Source organism: Apium graveolens, chromosome 7 (assembly GCF_009905375.1).
Source record: "Apium graveolens cultivar Ventura chromosome 7, ASM990537v1, whole genome shotgun sequence".
NCBI lineage: Eukaryota > Viridiplantae > Streptophyta > Magnoliopsida > Apiales > Apiaceae > Apium > Apium graveolens.
This window is the reverse complement of record NC_133653.1, coordinates 205,002,925-205,021,609: the sequence shown is the minus strand read 5'-3', so window position 1 is coordinate 205,021,609 and position 18,685 is coordinate 205,002,925. Positions and strand designations below refer to the sequence as shown.

The 18,685-nt window shown below is 37.9% G+C and overlaps 1 protein-coding gene across 1 annotated transcript; it reads left to right on the top strand.

Moving 5' to 3' along the window:
- The first annotated feature begins 2,344 nt into the window (after nt 1-2,344).
- LOC141674398 (uncharacterized) lies at nt 2,345-3,364 on the top strand. Its single transcript, XM_074481107.1, has one exon. The coding sequence runs from the start codon at nt 2,345-2,347 to the stop codon at nt 3,362-3,364; it is 1,020 nt and encodes a 339-aa protein (XP_074337208.1).
- The last annotated feature ends 15,321 nt before the right edge of the window (nt 3,365-18,685 follow it).

The window sequence follows — 18,685 nt, the reverse complement described above, 5'->3', positions numbered from 1 at the left end:
GTGGGTGCATCACCCCCATAACGATGCGCTGGTGATTACTATGCTTATTGGGGCAATGAACGTACATCAAGTTTTCTTGGACAATGGGAGCTCTGCTAACAACCTGTATTACAGCATATACAAAAAACTGGGTTTCCCGGATAGATACATGTATTTTGAAGATGCACACGTCTATGGCTTTACTGGGGAAACAGTGAGAGTTATGGGTTCGGTTAGGCTTCCTGTCATACTTAAGGAAGGAGCTTTGTCTATCACTCAAATGATAGACTTCAAAGTACTGGATCAGGACTCTGCGCACAATGTGTTGGTGGGCAGACCCTGGTTGAGAGCATTCAGAGTGATAACCTCGATACATCACTTGATGATAAAGTTCCCAACAACTAACGGAATGGGCCGTCTGAGAGGGTCGCAATACGAGTCACGCGACTGCTATCACAAGGCTGTTAAAGAATTTTGCAGGAGAAGATATGAGGGAAAAGGTCTTCCATTTGAAGATGCAGTAGGCATTCAGACAAAACCAAGTGGAGAGGTTTATGACCATTATTTTGTGGAAGGTCCCGAGGAAGAAGAAACTCGTGCTACCGAGACCCCTGTTTTGACGTTGGGGGTTTTTTCGAGGATTCGTAGTGTGGAAGAAGTTGTAGTGAACCATGTGGAAGAGATCACACAAAAGGAGGTTAACAGAGAAAAGTTAAAAGGAAGAAGTGAGATTTTATAAATTCTCGAAAGTAGCCTTAAGGTTGATGCTCCTAAAAAAGAGGACGTGCCCTTGAAGAATAAAAATAGAATTGAGGTTGATGCTCCTTAGAACGATGACGCGCCCTCCATATCTGCAGTGCATAAAGCCACGCCTTATCCTGAGGTAGATGCTCCAGCACATGGGGACGCGCCCTTGGATGCAAGAATGGAGGTCGAGGACCCCTGATACTTTGATTTTGATCTGGATCCCAGAATCCCTATGCCTGCCAAGAAAACGTGGCCGGCCGAAGACACAGTATCTATTCCGGTCGACAAAGATGACCCAAGCAAGTTTTTGAAGGTGGGATCGCAGCTAAGTGATGAAATGAAGGAAAGCCTTACCCGTTTCTTGATTATAAATCTAGATGTCTTCGCATGGAGTCATTCAGACATGGTGTGAATCGACCCAAGGATAATGTATCATCGGTTGAACATCTTCCCTAATTACACGGGCATACAGCAAAAGCGTCTCCCGGTGAGTGGGGAAATGGCGATAGCATTAAAGGAAGAGGTAGACCGACTGTTAGAAGTGGGATTGATCAAAGAATCCTTCTACCCCGAGTGGCTCGCAAATCCAGTGCTTGTGAAGAAGCTGAATGGGAAGTGGAGGACGTGTGTAGATTTCACAGATCTCAACAAGGCCTGTCCAAAGGATAGTTTCCCCCTCCCACGAATCGATCAGTTGGTTGATGCGACGGCGGGACATGCCTTGCTAAGTTTCATGGATGAATACTCTGGTTATAATCAAATTCCTATGTATGGTCCTGATCAGGAGCATACATCCTTCATCACTAATAGGGGGCTATACTGCTACATAGGGATGCCATTTGGATTGATCAACGCTGGCGCGACCTACCAGCGGTTGGTAAACATGATGTTCAAAAACCAGATTGGGAGAACCATGGAGGTGTATATGGATGATATGTTGGTAAAGTCCAAGGAGGCAAATGACCATATCAAGCACTTGAAGGAAATGTTTGACATTCTAAAGGAGTTTCGCATGAAGTTGAATCCATAAAAGTGTGTATTCGGCGTGGAGTTGGACAAGTTTCTTGGGTTCATCGTCAACCATAGGGGAATTGAAGCCAATCCCGCAAAGATCAAGGCACTGCTGGATATGAAATCACCCACCAATGTGAAACAAGTGCAAAGTTTAACTGGGAGGATCACCGCGTTGAATCGATTTATTTCTGAATCGTCCGACAGATGCAAGGAATTCTCTAAGGCGATTAAGTTGGCAGGGAAAGACTTCGTATGGAAACCATAATGTGAGAATTCTTTTATAAGGATCAAGGAACAACTGGGAAACCCTCCCATATTGTCAAAACCGTTAGATGGAGAATCTCTAATACTGTACCTTGTAGTGTCTGAGTATTCAATCAGCGCTGTTCTGGTAAGAGAGGAAGATGGGCAACAGTCGCTAGTGTATTATGTGAGCAAGCGATTGCACGACGCTGAGACTCGCTACACAAGAATGGAGAAGCTAGTTTATGCTTTGAACCTTGCGTCAAGGAAGTTACGACCATACTTCTAGGCCCATAGAATTGAAGTCCGTACAGCATATCCGCTGCGGCAAGTCCTTCACAAACCAGAATCATCGGGGAGAATGTTGAAATGGGTTGTGGAGTTGGGACAATTTGACTTGGAATACATGCCCCGGACAGTAATTAAAGGGCAAGCCCTAGCCGATTTTTTGTTGGAATTTGATTATGCTGTTGATGATAAGGCTTTGGTAGTGTTCCAGCCCCATCATAATGAGGAATCTCTAGAAGAGTTCCCACATCCCTGGTGGATCTTGCATATAGATGGGGCAGTTAACAATGGAGGAGCAGGTGCGGGCATAGTAATCATGTCTCCGGAAGGCCATCATCTAATGAGTGCAATTCACTTCAAGTTTTATGCAACGAATAATGATGCGGAGTATGAAGCATTGATTAATGTCCTAAAGATCTTTTTGGAAATGGGAGTGCGAAACCTAATTACGAGGAGTGACTCAGAGCTGGTGGTAAATCAGGTGAATGGGGGGTTTCAAGCTCGAGGACCGCAGACAAAACTGTACTTGAGATGTACGCAGTGCCTGATTGGAAAGTTCAAAGAGGTGAGGTTGGAATGTGTACCGCGGGAGAAGAAAATTAACGCGGATGCCCTGGAAAAAATGGGGTCGCAGCAGGAAGCTGTGTTGTTGGGATCTATACCCCTAAAAATCCAGGAGATTCCTAGTATCCCGGAGGTAGAGCTGATGCAAGTGGATGAGGCACCCAAGGAAACGTGGATGACGCCCATTCTCTCTTATATCCACAAGGGAATACTCCCCGAGGATAAGTTCAAGGCTCGACGACTCCGCTACCAGGCTGCAAGGTATGTGGTGTATGATGTAGTTCTGTATAAGAGAGGCTTCAACCAACCGCTGCTTAAATGTGGTGATGAAGAAGAAGGAAATTACATCTTAAGGGAGGTACATGAAGGGATTTATGGTAATCACTCGAGGGGTAACTCGTTGGCGATGAAAATTTTACGCCAAGGATACTATTGGCCTACGATGAAAGAAGATGCTGTGAATTTTGTTAAAGCATGCGATCGCTGCCAACGCTTTGCAAATTACTCATCTATGTCAGCGACACTCTAGACGCCTATGGTAAGCCCGTGGCCATTTTCCATGTGGGGAATAGATCTTATTGGAGAATTGCCTAATGATAAAGGGGATGTCAAGTATGCAGTGGTCGCGGTTAATTACTTTACTAAATGGGCAGAAGCAATGCCGTTGGCAGCTATCACCGCAAAGAAAATAAGAGGCTTTGTTTTTGTTAGTCCCTAACAATGCAACAAGAATCGCAGAAGGGGGGTTGAATGGAATTCTTGAACCTTTTACAGAAATATAAAATGTTCCATAAGATATATATGTGATAGTGTTTTGATTTGCAAATTGCGGAACACAAGTTAAATATGAATCAAAATACAAAGTAATAAAAACGCAAGTCTTTAAAACTTTCTGGTGGATTTGAATGTATCCACCAGATATATATATATATATATATCAAGAGAACTCTGTGAAGCTTGAATAGCTCACAGCTGCTTAAAAATAAGAACAACTAAACTTATAGAGAAATGCTAAGGATACAGCTTACAAATGTTTCTTTGAGAATTTACTTGCTTAGTCTACTTGTTGTTCTAATTGCTACTCTTGGTTTATATATCACCAAGGTTACACAGTAATAAGACAAGATAATAAAACAAAACCTATCAAGTCTAATGCTATGCTACTTCATTACTCTATTCCAACATCTTTGAATATCTTCATAATAACATGGAAATGGAAATGCTTCTTTGTTCTCAAAAACTCAGTTGAATAGGCTTCCACATTCCTTTTGCATACACTCGACGCATGTGACTGTGTTGTCACTGTCAACAGATGTTTGAATTGATTATCCGTCGGGTACATGATCATACGTCGGGTTGTCTTGATGATCATCTGTCGAGTAGCATTGTTGATTATCTGTCGGGTAGCTATTTGGAACTTGACTTCATTTTATTTATGCAGAATTACAAGACATCATCTATGTACAATTAATCAACCTATTCTGCATATCTAATTGAAGTCAACATGACTTATATGCTACTACAGAATCTATACGAAAGTGTTTGCAGAAATGTGCTTCATGACTTATTATTACACAAGCTACTCACTTGATGGATAATAAATCATCATCCGTCGAGACTATACTGAGTCATCCGTCGGGATTATATTTGCTTATCTGTCGAGTGCTATATTTTTCACTAAGTTAAATCTACTAAGGTATTTTGTTAACGAAATCATCAAGTTCACAACATATTCACAACAATCTCCCCCAATTTATGTCTACTAGAATTATAGCCATAAATTAAGAGAAACTTGATGATAACAAAACACCCTAAAAATATAAATTTAAATGGAAGTAGATAAAACTGTAAAGTGCTTCAATTAACAAAGTGTACAAAGATTTGCTCACAGTCATTTTCAAGGTGCTCCTCTAGCCTGAGCAGATTAATCTATTTCCTTGAAGATCTGGATCTCTGTAATAACCCCAAAAATTTTGAACTTTTTGTAACCCTTATGAATAGTGATTTTGCTGATTATGCTGAATAAGAAAACTTTTCATGCCACACTTTGTAGAGGTTCTTTTATTAATATTCTGAGATCTTATTAGTACTCTATATGGTATATAAGTGTATGTAAAGATCGTCAGAATCCAAATTCGAACACTTTGATTTTTTCCCGAAAACCCACCAGATACAGAAAGAATTAAGTATAAGGTAACATGATTAAAAGGATTTTAATTCAAGGATTATAAGAGAGGATCATAAAAGGAATATAAAATATTGAGAAAGGTTTAAGGGAACCTAAGTAATGAGATCCCGGGTATGATCCCTCAAACGATAAACGAGAACAAAAGTTAAGCGAACCGTATAACAGATAAGCGGTCATTAGCCAAGTAATTAGGGGTTAATCAAAGAGGTTAATGGGTGATGATGTCATCACACCAACAAGAGGAAGATAAGTGTAACAAGGTTACATAAGTGGATGACATAAGCATGACGAAATGGGAAGGATTTGTTGGTTGATTGTGAGCCACACAATTTTTACCATGGTAACAATTTAATTAACAACAAAAGGAAGCAACCAAGCCAAAACAATTCATAACACAAAAAACACAAGTTGAATTTCCATTTTCCAAGCAAGAAGCTCTCGGCCTTTTCTCTTTTTCAAGAAGAAAAAAATCCAAATTCAAGTTCCAAGCTTTGATAATTTGTGAGGTAATTATCCAAGGTTCCTTGTACATAGATATAGCTATCCTATGAATCTAAGCTTCCATTTCCTTCACAATCTCTTCCGATAATTCATGGAAGAAGAGGGTGAATAGTGTTTTCAAGATCTTGAAATTTTTGATCTTGTGTTTTCTTTAGATAAAGCTTTAGTAAGGATTTCCAAGGGTTGTTTCAAGCTCCTTAAGTTACTTCTACTAACCAAGGAAGGTATAATCTCATACCCTAACCTTACTTTTGATTATTTAGAGCTTTTTGTGATAGGTTTAGTTCTTGGGAGGAATGATTCATGTATATTTAGAGTTGGTTGGTTTTGTAATGAGTTTGAAGTTGTAAATCTTGATTATTGGTTAATGAACTTAAGTATAAGCTTTTAGTTCATGTTTGAGGGTAGTATAAATTGGAAATCTTGAGATGTTGGGGCTGTTGTAGTAAATTATGGACGGAGTTTGGTTGTAGTAATGATTGTGGGTTGATTGTGGATTGATTTGGAGTGGTACAAGTTTGGTAATCGCGTAAACATAGCCGTCGTAATGCCCAATTTACCTTAGACTGTTTTTGTTCTTAACTTCAGAACCCATGAACTCACTGTTAGGTTTTGACCATTACCATTATTAGATAGTTCATGTTATGAGCTTCGTTTTGATATGTGGTTTGCTTGAATCCGATGTACGATTTAGGAGAAACGACCGTTTTAAGTAACGGCATTTCGCGACCGAACCATTACCCCTCGCCTTACTTTGAAACCTTGGTTAAGGCCCTTAAATGACTAATTGGAGTATGAAACAATTATGTAAAGTGGGTTAGGCAGTTGGTAGGGTACTCGCGAAAGAATCGCCTTAAAATTCTTAATGGTTAATTTATTAAAAATGGTGGAGCCAAGGGTACTCGAACGACTTAAGTGAATCGTTAAGTGCAAAAGCGAACGTTAGGGTCTAATTGGTTAAAGTATAGATTCTTAAGCGACTTTGGTTTAATTCCAACTTATATGATGTTTATAGGTTATCAGACTCGTCCCAGGCCTTTTATCACCCTCAGTCGCTCAGGCAAGTTTTCTACCCGTTACACTGTTGTTGTGATGTATATATGTATATGCATTATCTTGTGATAAGTGCATGATTGTTATTAGCAAATCTTGCGATATATTGGAGCATGTTGATATGGTATATATGCATGCCTGTTTCGTAATCTTGATATCTAATTGTTGATTCAATTGCTTATAAACTGCATAATACCTATGCTAGAGATAAGCAGTAGTTGCGTATACCCTTAGTATAAGGGACCCAAAGGTGAACATTTTCTAAACCGGGAGTCGATGTTCCCGAATATAATATATATATATATATATTTATATATATATATATATGAATAGTTTTCAAAACTATTATTCGAATAAGGTTTATTCGATAACTTTATTTTACTTAATGAATATCCGCTTATTTTATTTAATGAATATTATTTTGAATATTCATTCGAGGACTTATGATTCCGCTTATTTTATTAAATAATATTCTTCATTTTATTAAAGAATAATGTTTCGATAATCAAACTTATTTTTGATTATTCAAATAAAGATCGTACTTTCGTATAAGTATATCTTTGGTTATTTATTATTCATTTCAAGTATAAGTTTTAAAACTTCCACTTCAATTATTTTATAAAGATTATCCTTTATGGGAATATTATTTAAATAATAATATTTAGATATTTTCTAATATGTCAGGACTGATTTATTTCATTAAATCAGGATTACTCCAAACATTCTTAAAAATGTTTTCGAGTCTTCAAAATGATTTTAAAAGTTAGGGCGGATCCCAAAACTCATTTTTATATTTAAGATCTTCCTTTCGAAGGGGATTTTAAATACTCGCTCAAAACCTGAGGGATCCGGCTCTGTGGTGTATTTTATATTCGCAACAAGGTTGCTGTTTTGATAAAAGAGTTTTTGATTACTTACCCAACACTCGGGAAGTAAAATTCTTGGAACAAGTTAATCCATTAACAGGCACCGCCTGGGAAATATCGGTGAGTTTTCCTTTCCAACTAGATATGACTTCTTGGTGGAGCCGTATCAACAAGTTTCTACTTGGGGAAGGGGGGACGAGCTTTACGTTTCAGAGTCATGGATTTCATCTGAACTAGGAGTGGCGTAAGTGGTCGAGTGGCGCCGGCCCAACCTTATTATATTGGCCCAAATGGCCTGGAAGTTCCGCTAAGACGGTCCATTCCTTAGGAGTCCAGGGTTCAGTTGACAAGTAAATCTGACTGTTCTCCTCTACATGTAGAAAATGGTGGGGTTGCATAACTATGACTGATCATCGTAAGTGGTCTTCCTGGCGCGGCAAACTCCCGTAATGAGTTCATCATACAGTTGGATATTTCTGCAACACTACCCGGAGCATTTCGATCGAAAGGCTATGGATGGGTGATTGCCGAAGCATTGATAGTGTCAAACAGTTATAATGGTGTTTCCATCAAATGAAGTATCTCGTAACTTCATTTCCTTTAAACAATATTTCAAAGATTGAATCTAGTCAAGTCTTATATTGTAGTCTCATTTATATAATGAACCTTCGAAAACTTATTATACTTTGAACAGTGGTAGTTCAAGTGGATTTCTAAAATGGTATAACTATAGTGAAGTAATTGGTAACTTCATCTTCCTTTAGGCTTATATCCAGTAAGTAATTACCTTACACTTGATAAAGGTTTCCAGTGAGTTATCCATTTAGATACTTGCATTATTGTATACACTATATGTTATCTTGCAAGCTGTAATGCTCACTCTTACTTCATTTCTTCATCACACAACAACAGTTAGGAAAGATGGCCAGACTCAAGCAGACCCAGCGCAAGCGCATGGGAAGCGTTTTGCGTCTTCCCATTGATATCGTAGCTGCTATAGCTGTAGAGGTAGATCTATTTGTAGATCAGGCATTCTACTTTTGGGAATCAATTATGTATAATTATAACTTGTGGCAGATAATGGCAATTAATTGTAAACTTATCAAGTAATCATTTTGGGTTGTAATAACTTTTAAATTATGGATTCAAGGACTTGTACTTATTTCAATTTCATCTCTGAGACTATAACGTGTTGTGGCGTGTGTTAGTGTGGGGTCACAACATGAGGATATTTATTATCAATTAAGTTAAGTGATATTTGTGGAAAGAAAGACCGTGACGACCCGGATCCCCGACCCCAGATCTAGGAGTGTTACAATCTCTTTCCAAGCTTTCTGTTGTTTTCTTCTATCTGATTTTGGAGCTGTTTGTGGAATTCCAGCTCATCAGATTCTGAGAGATTTAACATTTTTTGCATTTCCAAAAGAGTCTCATTGCTAGAGATGCTCAATTGGTCTTCTAATCTGAAGAATCTTTTAACTCCTTTATCATCCACAAACTCCATCAGCCAGTAGGGCCTTATATGCACTCTACTCCCTGTGTAAGGAATAGTTAGTCTTTGGGAGTGCATATTTGGCTCTAATACTCCTCAGTTCTTCAATCTTCTTTAGAACAAGTCTTCTAGCTGTTACATTGAATCCAAAGTTCTTCTTGAAGGATGAATAAACCTTTATCAGCACAGATTGGCTTTCTTGAAGGATCCCGTGAAGTGGCCACTATATCTCTTTTCCTCCCTTATACTTGAATACTAACCTTTCAGGTAGATTCCTGTAAGAATCAATCCCTCTAACTTCTTCCAGTTCATCTAGATAGAGGTTTAAATCCGAGAATTCCTTGATGTCACAGATGTACATGATGCCCCCTTTGTTGACTTTGATTTGAGCTTTGGTTAGGGACTTGGATCTGAGAGTTGAGGGCTTCACTTTCTTGACTGCTCTGGTCTTTGTCTTATTTGGCTTCATGAATTGAGGTAGATTGAGTTTAGGTATTGGTAGACTATCCCAGTCTATTGGCTCATCCTTTGGAATGTTAGGTTCACCATGAAAGTTCTTGGATGGATGTATCTTGAATCCTCCATGTGCCACATAGGGCATGAATGTTTGAGTTGTTGCAGATGTAGACTATTTGGGAAAGTACCCTTCCATCTCCTCATCACTGAAATCCAACTTTCTCTTTATTCTTTGCTTATACCTTGGCTTCTTTGTCTGTGGAGGTTCATTTTGCACTACGTGATCTTGAGATTCAACTGTTTCAGATGGTTGTGCAAAAACTTGTTGTGTAGGTTTCACAGCTTATAGTTTGGCTAGGATAGCAGCTTGCTCCTTCTTTTGTTTGACCTTTTTAGCATCTAGTGCAACTTGCTTCTTTTCTTGCTTCAATCTTGCCTTTTCTTCTCTCTTTGCTTTAGCAAATTGAGGGTGTCCAGCCACCACACAAATTTCTTTACCATTCCTGAAAACTTTAGCAATTTTTCTTTTCAATACTGAATCAGCTGGATCCTTGTAGAATGCTATGGACCTGGCCAACAGCTTCTTTTCATCAGGCTTTGGTGTCTCATACACTGTGTCCAAGGGGTTCTTTAGTGAAGATTTTGGATAGTTTACCCTTGGCTTCAAAATTAGCTTAGCCTTTCGAGATTTGATGCAGGATGGTTGTCCTTTTTCCAGATTCTTAATGCTCATTTCATTCACATATATTTGCCTGACTTGAGAGTGATGAATGGCTGATTTTTCTGGCTTCTTTACTAACCCAAATGTCTTTTATATATCCTCATCAATTTTCTCCCAGTTGATTGGACTCAACTGCTTCTTCTCAGCTGCTCTCAATGTGGCTGCTGCTTCATTTATTAAATCAATACTGTTTGTTGTTGGTGGCTTGGTGAAAGCAATTGTAGGCACAATTACTTAACCGACTTGAATGTTAAGCTGTTTCTCCCCCTCATTTGATCCTTTCTCCCCCTTTTTGTTATCATCAAGTTATGTGGGAGGGAGTTGAGCTGCCACCAATTGTTGGAGTAATGCAGTCTGAGCTTCTTGATTATTTAGTATCTTGGCCATTGACTTCTCTACAGCAGATAGTCTTGAGTCCATGGCCTCAACTTTTCTGTTTAGATCAGCCCCTTTCCTTAGTTTGTGAGCAATTTCAGTCATGGTGGTTGTAGGGAGTCTAGCATCCATCCTTTCTATAACATCCTGCTTGACTTCTAAAATTTCCTACTTGATGGCATCCACAGTCTGACTGTGTTGGAGGGCTTGAATCTTATGCAGCTGGAGTGCTTCAAGATGTGCTTTGAGTAGTTGCTTTATGCTAGCATTGGAAGATGCCTGAATGGCTGCTTGGGTGTCATGAATCAGCTTGAAAAGTGTTGATTGGAGATGTGAGTAGGAGCATTCTTTTGTGAGCATTCAGGCAGGAATATCTGCATCTCCCCCTATGTTCATGCTATCTTCCTCATCATCATCACCATCATTCCCAAAAGAAGTCTCATCCAGTTCCAAATCACTGTCAATGTTGGAAGGTATATCAGTGATTGCATTCTTTGCTCTTTGTAAAGATTGTGTTGTATGCACCAAATTCAACAATCTTTCACCCTCCTCATTGCCCTGTACAGCTAGAGTTTGGTAAGCTGTTACAGGGTGAGTAAATGTCTCAGCATCCAGGGAAATAGAATCTATAACAGCTTGATATTCTTGCTGAAATAGCCTTTTCCTTTCTGCATCATTGACATTCATTGACTCACTTGTAATGGTTTCCACCCTTATCACTCCTGTACCTGCATTTCTCTCTTGATCTCTCTTTTGTTGCATCAAGGTCTCACCTTGGCTACCCACCCTCACACCCTCACCTTCACCATCTAAGGTGGGACTCCTCACACTCACTTTTGCCAATCCTGAAGAAATGGATTGTATTTGTTCACTCTTTTCTTCTCCTTTTTCCTGGGAGCAACCCAGACTCTCACTCATTTCACTCCCTTCCCTCAATCCTAGGAGTGATTGCACTACCACTAAGTCTTCTGCACTTGTAATAATTGATGAAATTTGAAGCTGTGCAGAGACACTCGATGGATAAGGGATATCCTTCGGGTTAGCAGTTTGACTATCCGACGGATAACTGCTGTTAAGCTTATCCGTCGGGATACAATCACTACTCGACGGATGAACAATATCCATCGAGAGAGTAGAAATAAATGAGTTTGGAGTGGAGACTATTGTAGACTCTATGCAGATTGATGAAAATTTTGGCACATATATCTCAACAGTCTCAGAAAGAAATGGCAAGTGAGCCAACAAATCATCTAAAAGATGATGCTCACTTGCTTGGATTTTTGGCTTCTCCAAGAGAGTTAAAGATGAAGAGTTTGAAAGTGATGTGTTTATCATGTCAACATCCAAGGAGTATGTAAGAGTGTTTGGTGTTTCAGGGGCTTCAATTTTAAAGATTTTAGCTATGACTCTATATTTGTTGGAGCCACATCAAACTGACTTTGAGAAGGTGCAGTGACTGTGTCTTTAGCACCAGTTTGCACAGTGTATGAACCATGTGTATCCCTAAGGGTCTTTGGTTTCTTCTTTCTAGTATAGGTTTGGGGTGAACTTGTGTCCCTTACCCTTTTGGCCTGTGCTCTTGGTTGAGAGCTTTGTTTAATAGTCACATCCTTTTGGGAGGATGCAACTAGCAATGAGGTTATATCCTTATTAAGCACTGCAGTTTGTTGGGAAACTGCAGTGTGGCTAGGCTGGGAAGCACTCACCTTTCCAACCTTATCCTTAGGGTTTCTTTGATGTTCACCCTGTCCCTTACCTTTCTTACCCACCTTCACACTCCCCTCTTTTGGTTTGGTGGATTTTACAACTGGCATCTTGGCTAGGCAATTGTTGGGTCAATGACACAGTAGCCATAGCTACACTAGAATGCAAAGAAGTGTGTGAGACTGGAAGAGTAGAGACATATGAACTTACCTCACTTACCTGAGGTGCCTCCATAACAGGAAAATAGAAGAGTGACACCTCTTTGTGATGGTTTGCCCTGTTCAAATCTGCAATGATTCTCCTTTTTGAACCCAACAATCTAATTTGTTGGTTGGGTTCTCAAGCACAATATCCTCAGAGAGGTGGTTAGAAATCATCATTAAAAATCTAGCGTTGTAAACATTTTTACCCCTCTTATTTAGCTCCCCTAACTTAAACCCCAACTCAATTATAAAAAGATTACTAAAGTTGAAAAATTTATCAGTTACAAGCATGTAAAGCATGTTAAGCATAGAGATATTAACTGAATCAAAATTACTGATTTTACCAGAAAATACCTTAGTAACTACATCACATAAATAACTCCATTCCTTCGTAAGACCCAACCTCCTAATTTCACTTAATTTGGAAGTAGAGAGTGCATAGCCCATGGAGTTAAGCATATTGACAATGTTAGTGTCTGTGTGTGGTGAAGTTACAGTATTATCAGGAATTTTGAAACATGCTTTAACAATGTCACTATTAACACGTAATTCCTTACCTTTAATAGTGAAAGTGATAGTCTTATCAGCTGAGTTGTATGTTGAAGTCGTCCACATCTCTTCAACAAATTCACAGTATATGGTGGGTGATTCCAGCATGGCATAGTTGAGTTTACAGTTCTTCACAAAATCCATCATCTTGTGGTAGTCGCCAGACTGTTGAATCCCCTTGTTCACAAGAGCAGTGAAGTTATTCTTCTCATAGATAAATCCAGTTTGAGACATTATCTTGACGACTGGTGCCATTGTTAGAGAGTAAAAACTTGCAGAGAGGGAGTAAGTGCTTTTGAGAAAGAGAGAAGTTAGAGCAGATGATTTGAGAATGATAAAAGAAAAGCAACGAAAATGAGTTGTGCTTTTATACTTTCTCAAAAATAACTGTCAAAAATAATAAATTAAAATAAAGTGACCAATAATAATTGCCCAAAATAGCCGTTTAAAACATAAACTGTAAAAATTCCATCAATTATCCGTCATGTTATGCTTACAAACTCTAAGTATACTCGATTGATAATGTTCAGAGAATTAACGGCTAAAAATAAGACAATTCGACGGATGAGGATAAATAAGTTATCCGTCGAGTCATAAAATATTCTAGAAAAATAATTGATTTTATTAACAAATAGTATACCGACGGATGATCAAACTCGATGGATAATGATCATCCGTCGATATGTAAATTTTGCCTTAGCCAAAATTTCATCCAAGACTGAAAAATCAATTGAATTTCTGGCTGCATTACAACTTGCAAAATATCTATAAAGACTCAAGAGTAATTTAGCATACCTAACTCACTTACCAACCTTGAAAAGGTGGATTCATCCAGTGGCTTGGTGAATATATCTGCAAGCTGCTTTTCACTTGGAACAAAATGTAGTTCCATAGTACTATTCATTACATGTTCCCTTATGAAGTGGTACTTGATGTCTATGTGCTTTGTTCTTGAATGCTATATTGGATTTTCAGTGATGGCAATTGCATTTGTGTTATCACAAAAAATAGGAATTCTTTCCACTTACAGACCATAGTCTAGCAATTGGTTTTTCATCCACAAAATCTGTGCACAGCAACTGCCAGCAGCAATATACTCAGCTTCAACTGTAGAAGTAGAAACTGAATTTTGCTTTTTACTGAACCAGGACACAAGCTTGTTTCCTAGAAATTGACAGGTTCCTGTTGTACTTTTTCTATCAAATGTACAACCTGCATAATCTGCATCTGAATAACCAGTTAGATCAAAACCAGAATCTCTAGGGTACCAAATGCTAAGTTTTGGTGTTCCCTTGAGATATCTGAAAATTCTCTTAATAGCTACTAAGTGAGATTCTCTAGGATCATCCTAAAATCTAGCACAAAGACATGTAGCAAACATTATATCTGGCCTACTAGCTGTTAAGTACAAAAGTGAGCCAACCATGCCACTATAACTTGAAATATCCACAGACTTTTCAGTAGTGTTTAATTCAAGCTTAGTGGCAGTGGCCATGGGAGTTTTTGCAGATGTGCAATCCATTAGATCAAACTTCTTTAAAAGATCATAAATGTATTTAGTTTGACTAATGAATATTCCATCACTAACTTGCTTAACTTGCAAACCAATAAAGTAAGTTAGTTCTCCCACCATGCTCATTTCATACTTACTTTGCATCAATTTGGCAAAGTTTTTCATCTGTAGAACCAAAAATAATGTCATCTACATAAATTTGAACAAGTATGCTAGAGCCATTAGCATTTCTAAAGAATAAAGTTTTGTCTACAGTACCTATAGTGAAGTCTTTCTCTAAAAGAAACTTTGACATAGTGTCATATCAGGCTCTAGGTGCTTATTTCAGTCCATAAAGTGCTTTCAAAAGATAGTAAACATATTCTGGAAAATTTGGATCTTCAAAACCAGGAGGCTAACTGACATAGACTTCCTCCTCCAAATCTCTATTCAAAAAGGCACTTTTGACATCCATTTGATAGACCTTGAAATTGGCATGGGCTGCATATGCTAAGAAGATTCTGATGGCTTCAAGTCTTGTAACGGGAGCAAATGTTTCATCAAAATCTATTCCTTCTTGTTGACAATAGCCCTTAGCAACGAATCTAGCTTTGTTCCTGACTACTATGCCATTTTCATCCATCTTGTTTCTGAATACCGATTTGGTGTCTATTGGATTCTTTCCTTTAGGCTTGGGTACCAGCTTCCATACCTTATTCCTTTCAAATTGGTTTAGCTCCTCCTGCATAGCTAAAATCCAATCAGGATCCAACAAAGCTTCTTCTACCTTCTTTGGTTCTTCCTTAGAGAGGAAGCTGCTGTATAGACATTCTTCCTGAGTTGCTCTCCTTGTTTGAACTCTAGAAGATACATCACCAATGATGAGCTCAAAGCGGTGATCCTTTGTCCATTTCCTTTGTTGAGGTAGATTAGCTCTAGATGAAGAAGCCTCATTGTTGTCTTGATGTGTGATTGAGTTTTGATTATTAGAAACTCCCCCTAAATTAATTGATCTCTGATTTGAGAAAGGGGAACTTTCTGTAAGTGATCTATTCTGACTTCCAGCTTCTTTTGAAGACCCGACGGATGGTCAATTTTGAGTACCGACGGATGAAGCTGGTTGTCTCCCGATGGATAAAGCAGATTGTCTCCCGACGGATGAAGCATTTTGCAACTCGACAGATGTTGAATTTTGTGCTTCATTGGTAGTGGATTTTTCTGCGTTATCCTTTGATACTGTTTCTTGATCACTTTCATCATCACTGTCATCACTAACCATCTCCACATTGTCAAATTTAAGGCTCTCATGGTAATCTTCATCTTGCAGTCCTTCAATATTTTTATCATCAAACACAACATGTATTGATTCCACAACAATGTTGATTCTTAGATTGTAGACTCTATATGCTTTACCAACAGCATATCCAACAAAAATTACTTCATCTGCTTTAGCATCAAACTTCCCATTCTGATCATTTTGATTTCTAAAGATATAACATTTGCAGCCAAAGACATGAAGAAAATTTAGAGTTGGCTTCTTGTTCTTGAACAATTGATAGGGAGTCATGCATTTTGCTTGATTAATCAGAGAAATATTATGAGTGTAGCATGCAGTATTTACAGCTTCAGCCCAGAAATATGTTGGTAACTTAGACTCTTCAAGCATTGTCCTTGCAGCTTCAATAAGTGATCTGTTCTTTCTTTCTACTACTCCATTTTGTTGTGGAGTTCTTGCTGCTAAAAACTCATGAAAAATCCTATTTTCTTCACAAAATACTCTCATGACATAATTCTTGAACTCAGTTCCATTGTCACTCCTAATTCTTCTAACTTTGAAATCAGGATGATTGTTGACTTGCCTTATGTGATTGATGATGATTTCACTAGCCTCATCTTTGGACTTAAGGAAATATGTCCAAGAGAACTTTGAGAAATCATCTACAATTACTAGGCAAAATCTTTTCCTTGAGATGGACAACACATTGACTGATCCAAACAAATCCATGTATAGCAGTTGCAAAGGTTCTTCAATTGTTGAATCAAGCTTCTTTCTGAATGATGCTTTAATTTGCTTTCCCTTTTGGCAAGCATCACACAGTCCATCCTTAGAAAACTCCACTTGAGGAATACCTCTAACCAGTTCTTTCTTTACAAGTTCATTCATGGTCTTGAAGTTTAGATGGGACAGCTTCTTGTGCCATAGCCAACTTTCATCTTGACTTGCTTTACTGAGAAGACATGTAACTGATTCTGCGTTTGATGAGTTGAAGTCAGCTAAGTACACATTTCCTTTTTGTAATAACTCGAATTTTTGAGACCTTGTAAAACGTTTAATGAATAGTAACCCTGACAGACGAGAAAAACTTTTGAGCCCACACTATATAGTGCATGAGAAAATGAGTTTCAGAATCGATATTACGACTATGCATACCAAATGAGTGTATGTAAACGCTATTAGTTTTTGAAGAAAACGAACTTTGAAAAACGACCGTATTTACGACTTATCGAGGATTAGGGGAATCACAATATAATTACGAGATTAAAATCCTACGGATTTATATTCAAGTAGGATAAATAAAAAATATAAGGAATAAATACGAATGTAATTTCATTGCGAACCACTTACGAGTAAGTATTAGGGAGAACGTTTAAGTAACCGAGCGAACGCGTAAATGATTAATTAAACGTAACGCACTAACTAAACCATGGTAAGGAAGTAACCATGGTTACTTCATCAAATAGTGAGCTACCCATAGGATGACCAAGCTAGCTAGCAAATAGTGTGCTAAGAAGCTAACCTTGTAGTTTAGATTGTAAGCTAGCAAGCTACAAAGATATGTCCATGGATTTGGCAACAAAGAATAAACCTAGAATGCTATCCTAGGAAGAATAAAATCAAGTTGCAAAGATATCAAGTCACCTTCCAAGAAGCAACCTAGAAATCATCCAAGAGAAGCAACCAAGTAGTATAAATACCCCCCAACCCCTATTTTTTTTTCCATTCGGCTATTTTGAAGAAAAGAAGGAATTGGAATTCAAAACTCCAAGCTCTAGTTCTTGTAAAATCACCCAATTAATTTCCAAGCCTCCTAGAAACTAAACTAAGGTAATAAAAATCTTTCATCTCTTTTTATCAAGGTTTGATGGGTGGAATAAATTCAAGAAACTCACTAGTGAATAGTGTGAATAGTAACCTCTCTTTGGTTTCTTGATTTCAATGGTGGTTTTAGGTTCTAAAAATCATACCAGGCACTTCCAAGCCTCCACCATCCTCAAAAACACATCTCAAGCTTTCAAGAAAGGTAAAAATCTTTGACCCAACTTTATTTAAGGTTCATTTTTAAGATCCATTTATTATGTGGTAGTAAACCTAGCTTACTAAGTGTTATTGATGAAATCTTGATGATTAAGTTAAGTAGATTTAAGGTTGGTTGTTGTTGCCTCAATAACATGATGTTCTTGAGAGGAGTTTGTGTGTTTATGATGATTTGATGATTGTTGGTGGTTGTGTTGATAGTTAAGGCGTAAACGAAACCCCGATCGTAAACGTAACTTCGTTAAAACCAACAAACCGTAACTTTAAGTTTCTTCAGAAAGTCCCGAAGTTGTAAACTGTAGATTATTGAAAAATAACAATTTTTTAGGATAGACAATGTTATAAGGATCGTTTAGGCGCTTGAATCACTTGATTCCGATTTATGGATCAAAAGTTATGATCATTTTAGTAAAAGTGATTTACGCGACAAAAACTGCTACGAATTATGAATTTTAAAAATATTAATGATAGACTTAAATGTATTCATAAATCATGAAATTTTTACATACAGTAATATATTGAGTTTTCTAACTGTCATAAAAATTTCAAGTGAAAATAATGATTTTTCAATTTTATAAAAATGTCGGAGCCGAGACTGCGCGAGTAGAAACCGTAAGAATCTTTAAGCGGAGTCAACAACGATAATGAGAATGAACTCAAGATACTTAGGAAAATGAAGTGACCATAAAGTGATTATGACTTAAAAGAAATTTTAAGGGTAGTATGAGTTGAGAGGTTGTATAATGAGTAGCACATGAGTGCGAGTTACCGTAAATTAGGACGGAACCTAATGAAATGAAATATGTTTATGGTTATAGATTTCCGAGCGGAACCTAGAGCATCCTCCACCTCGAGATACCCAGGCAAGTTTACAAACCCAACTCCATTTTTACTGTTGTGTTCTGAAAGGATTGTTTTACTATCATCGCTTAAA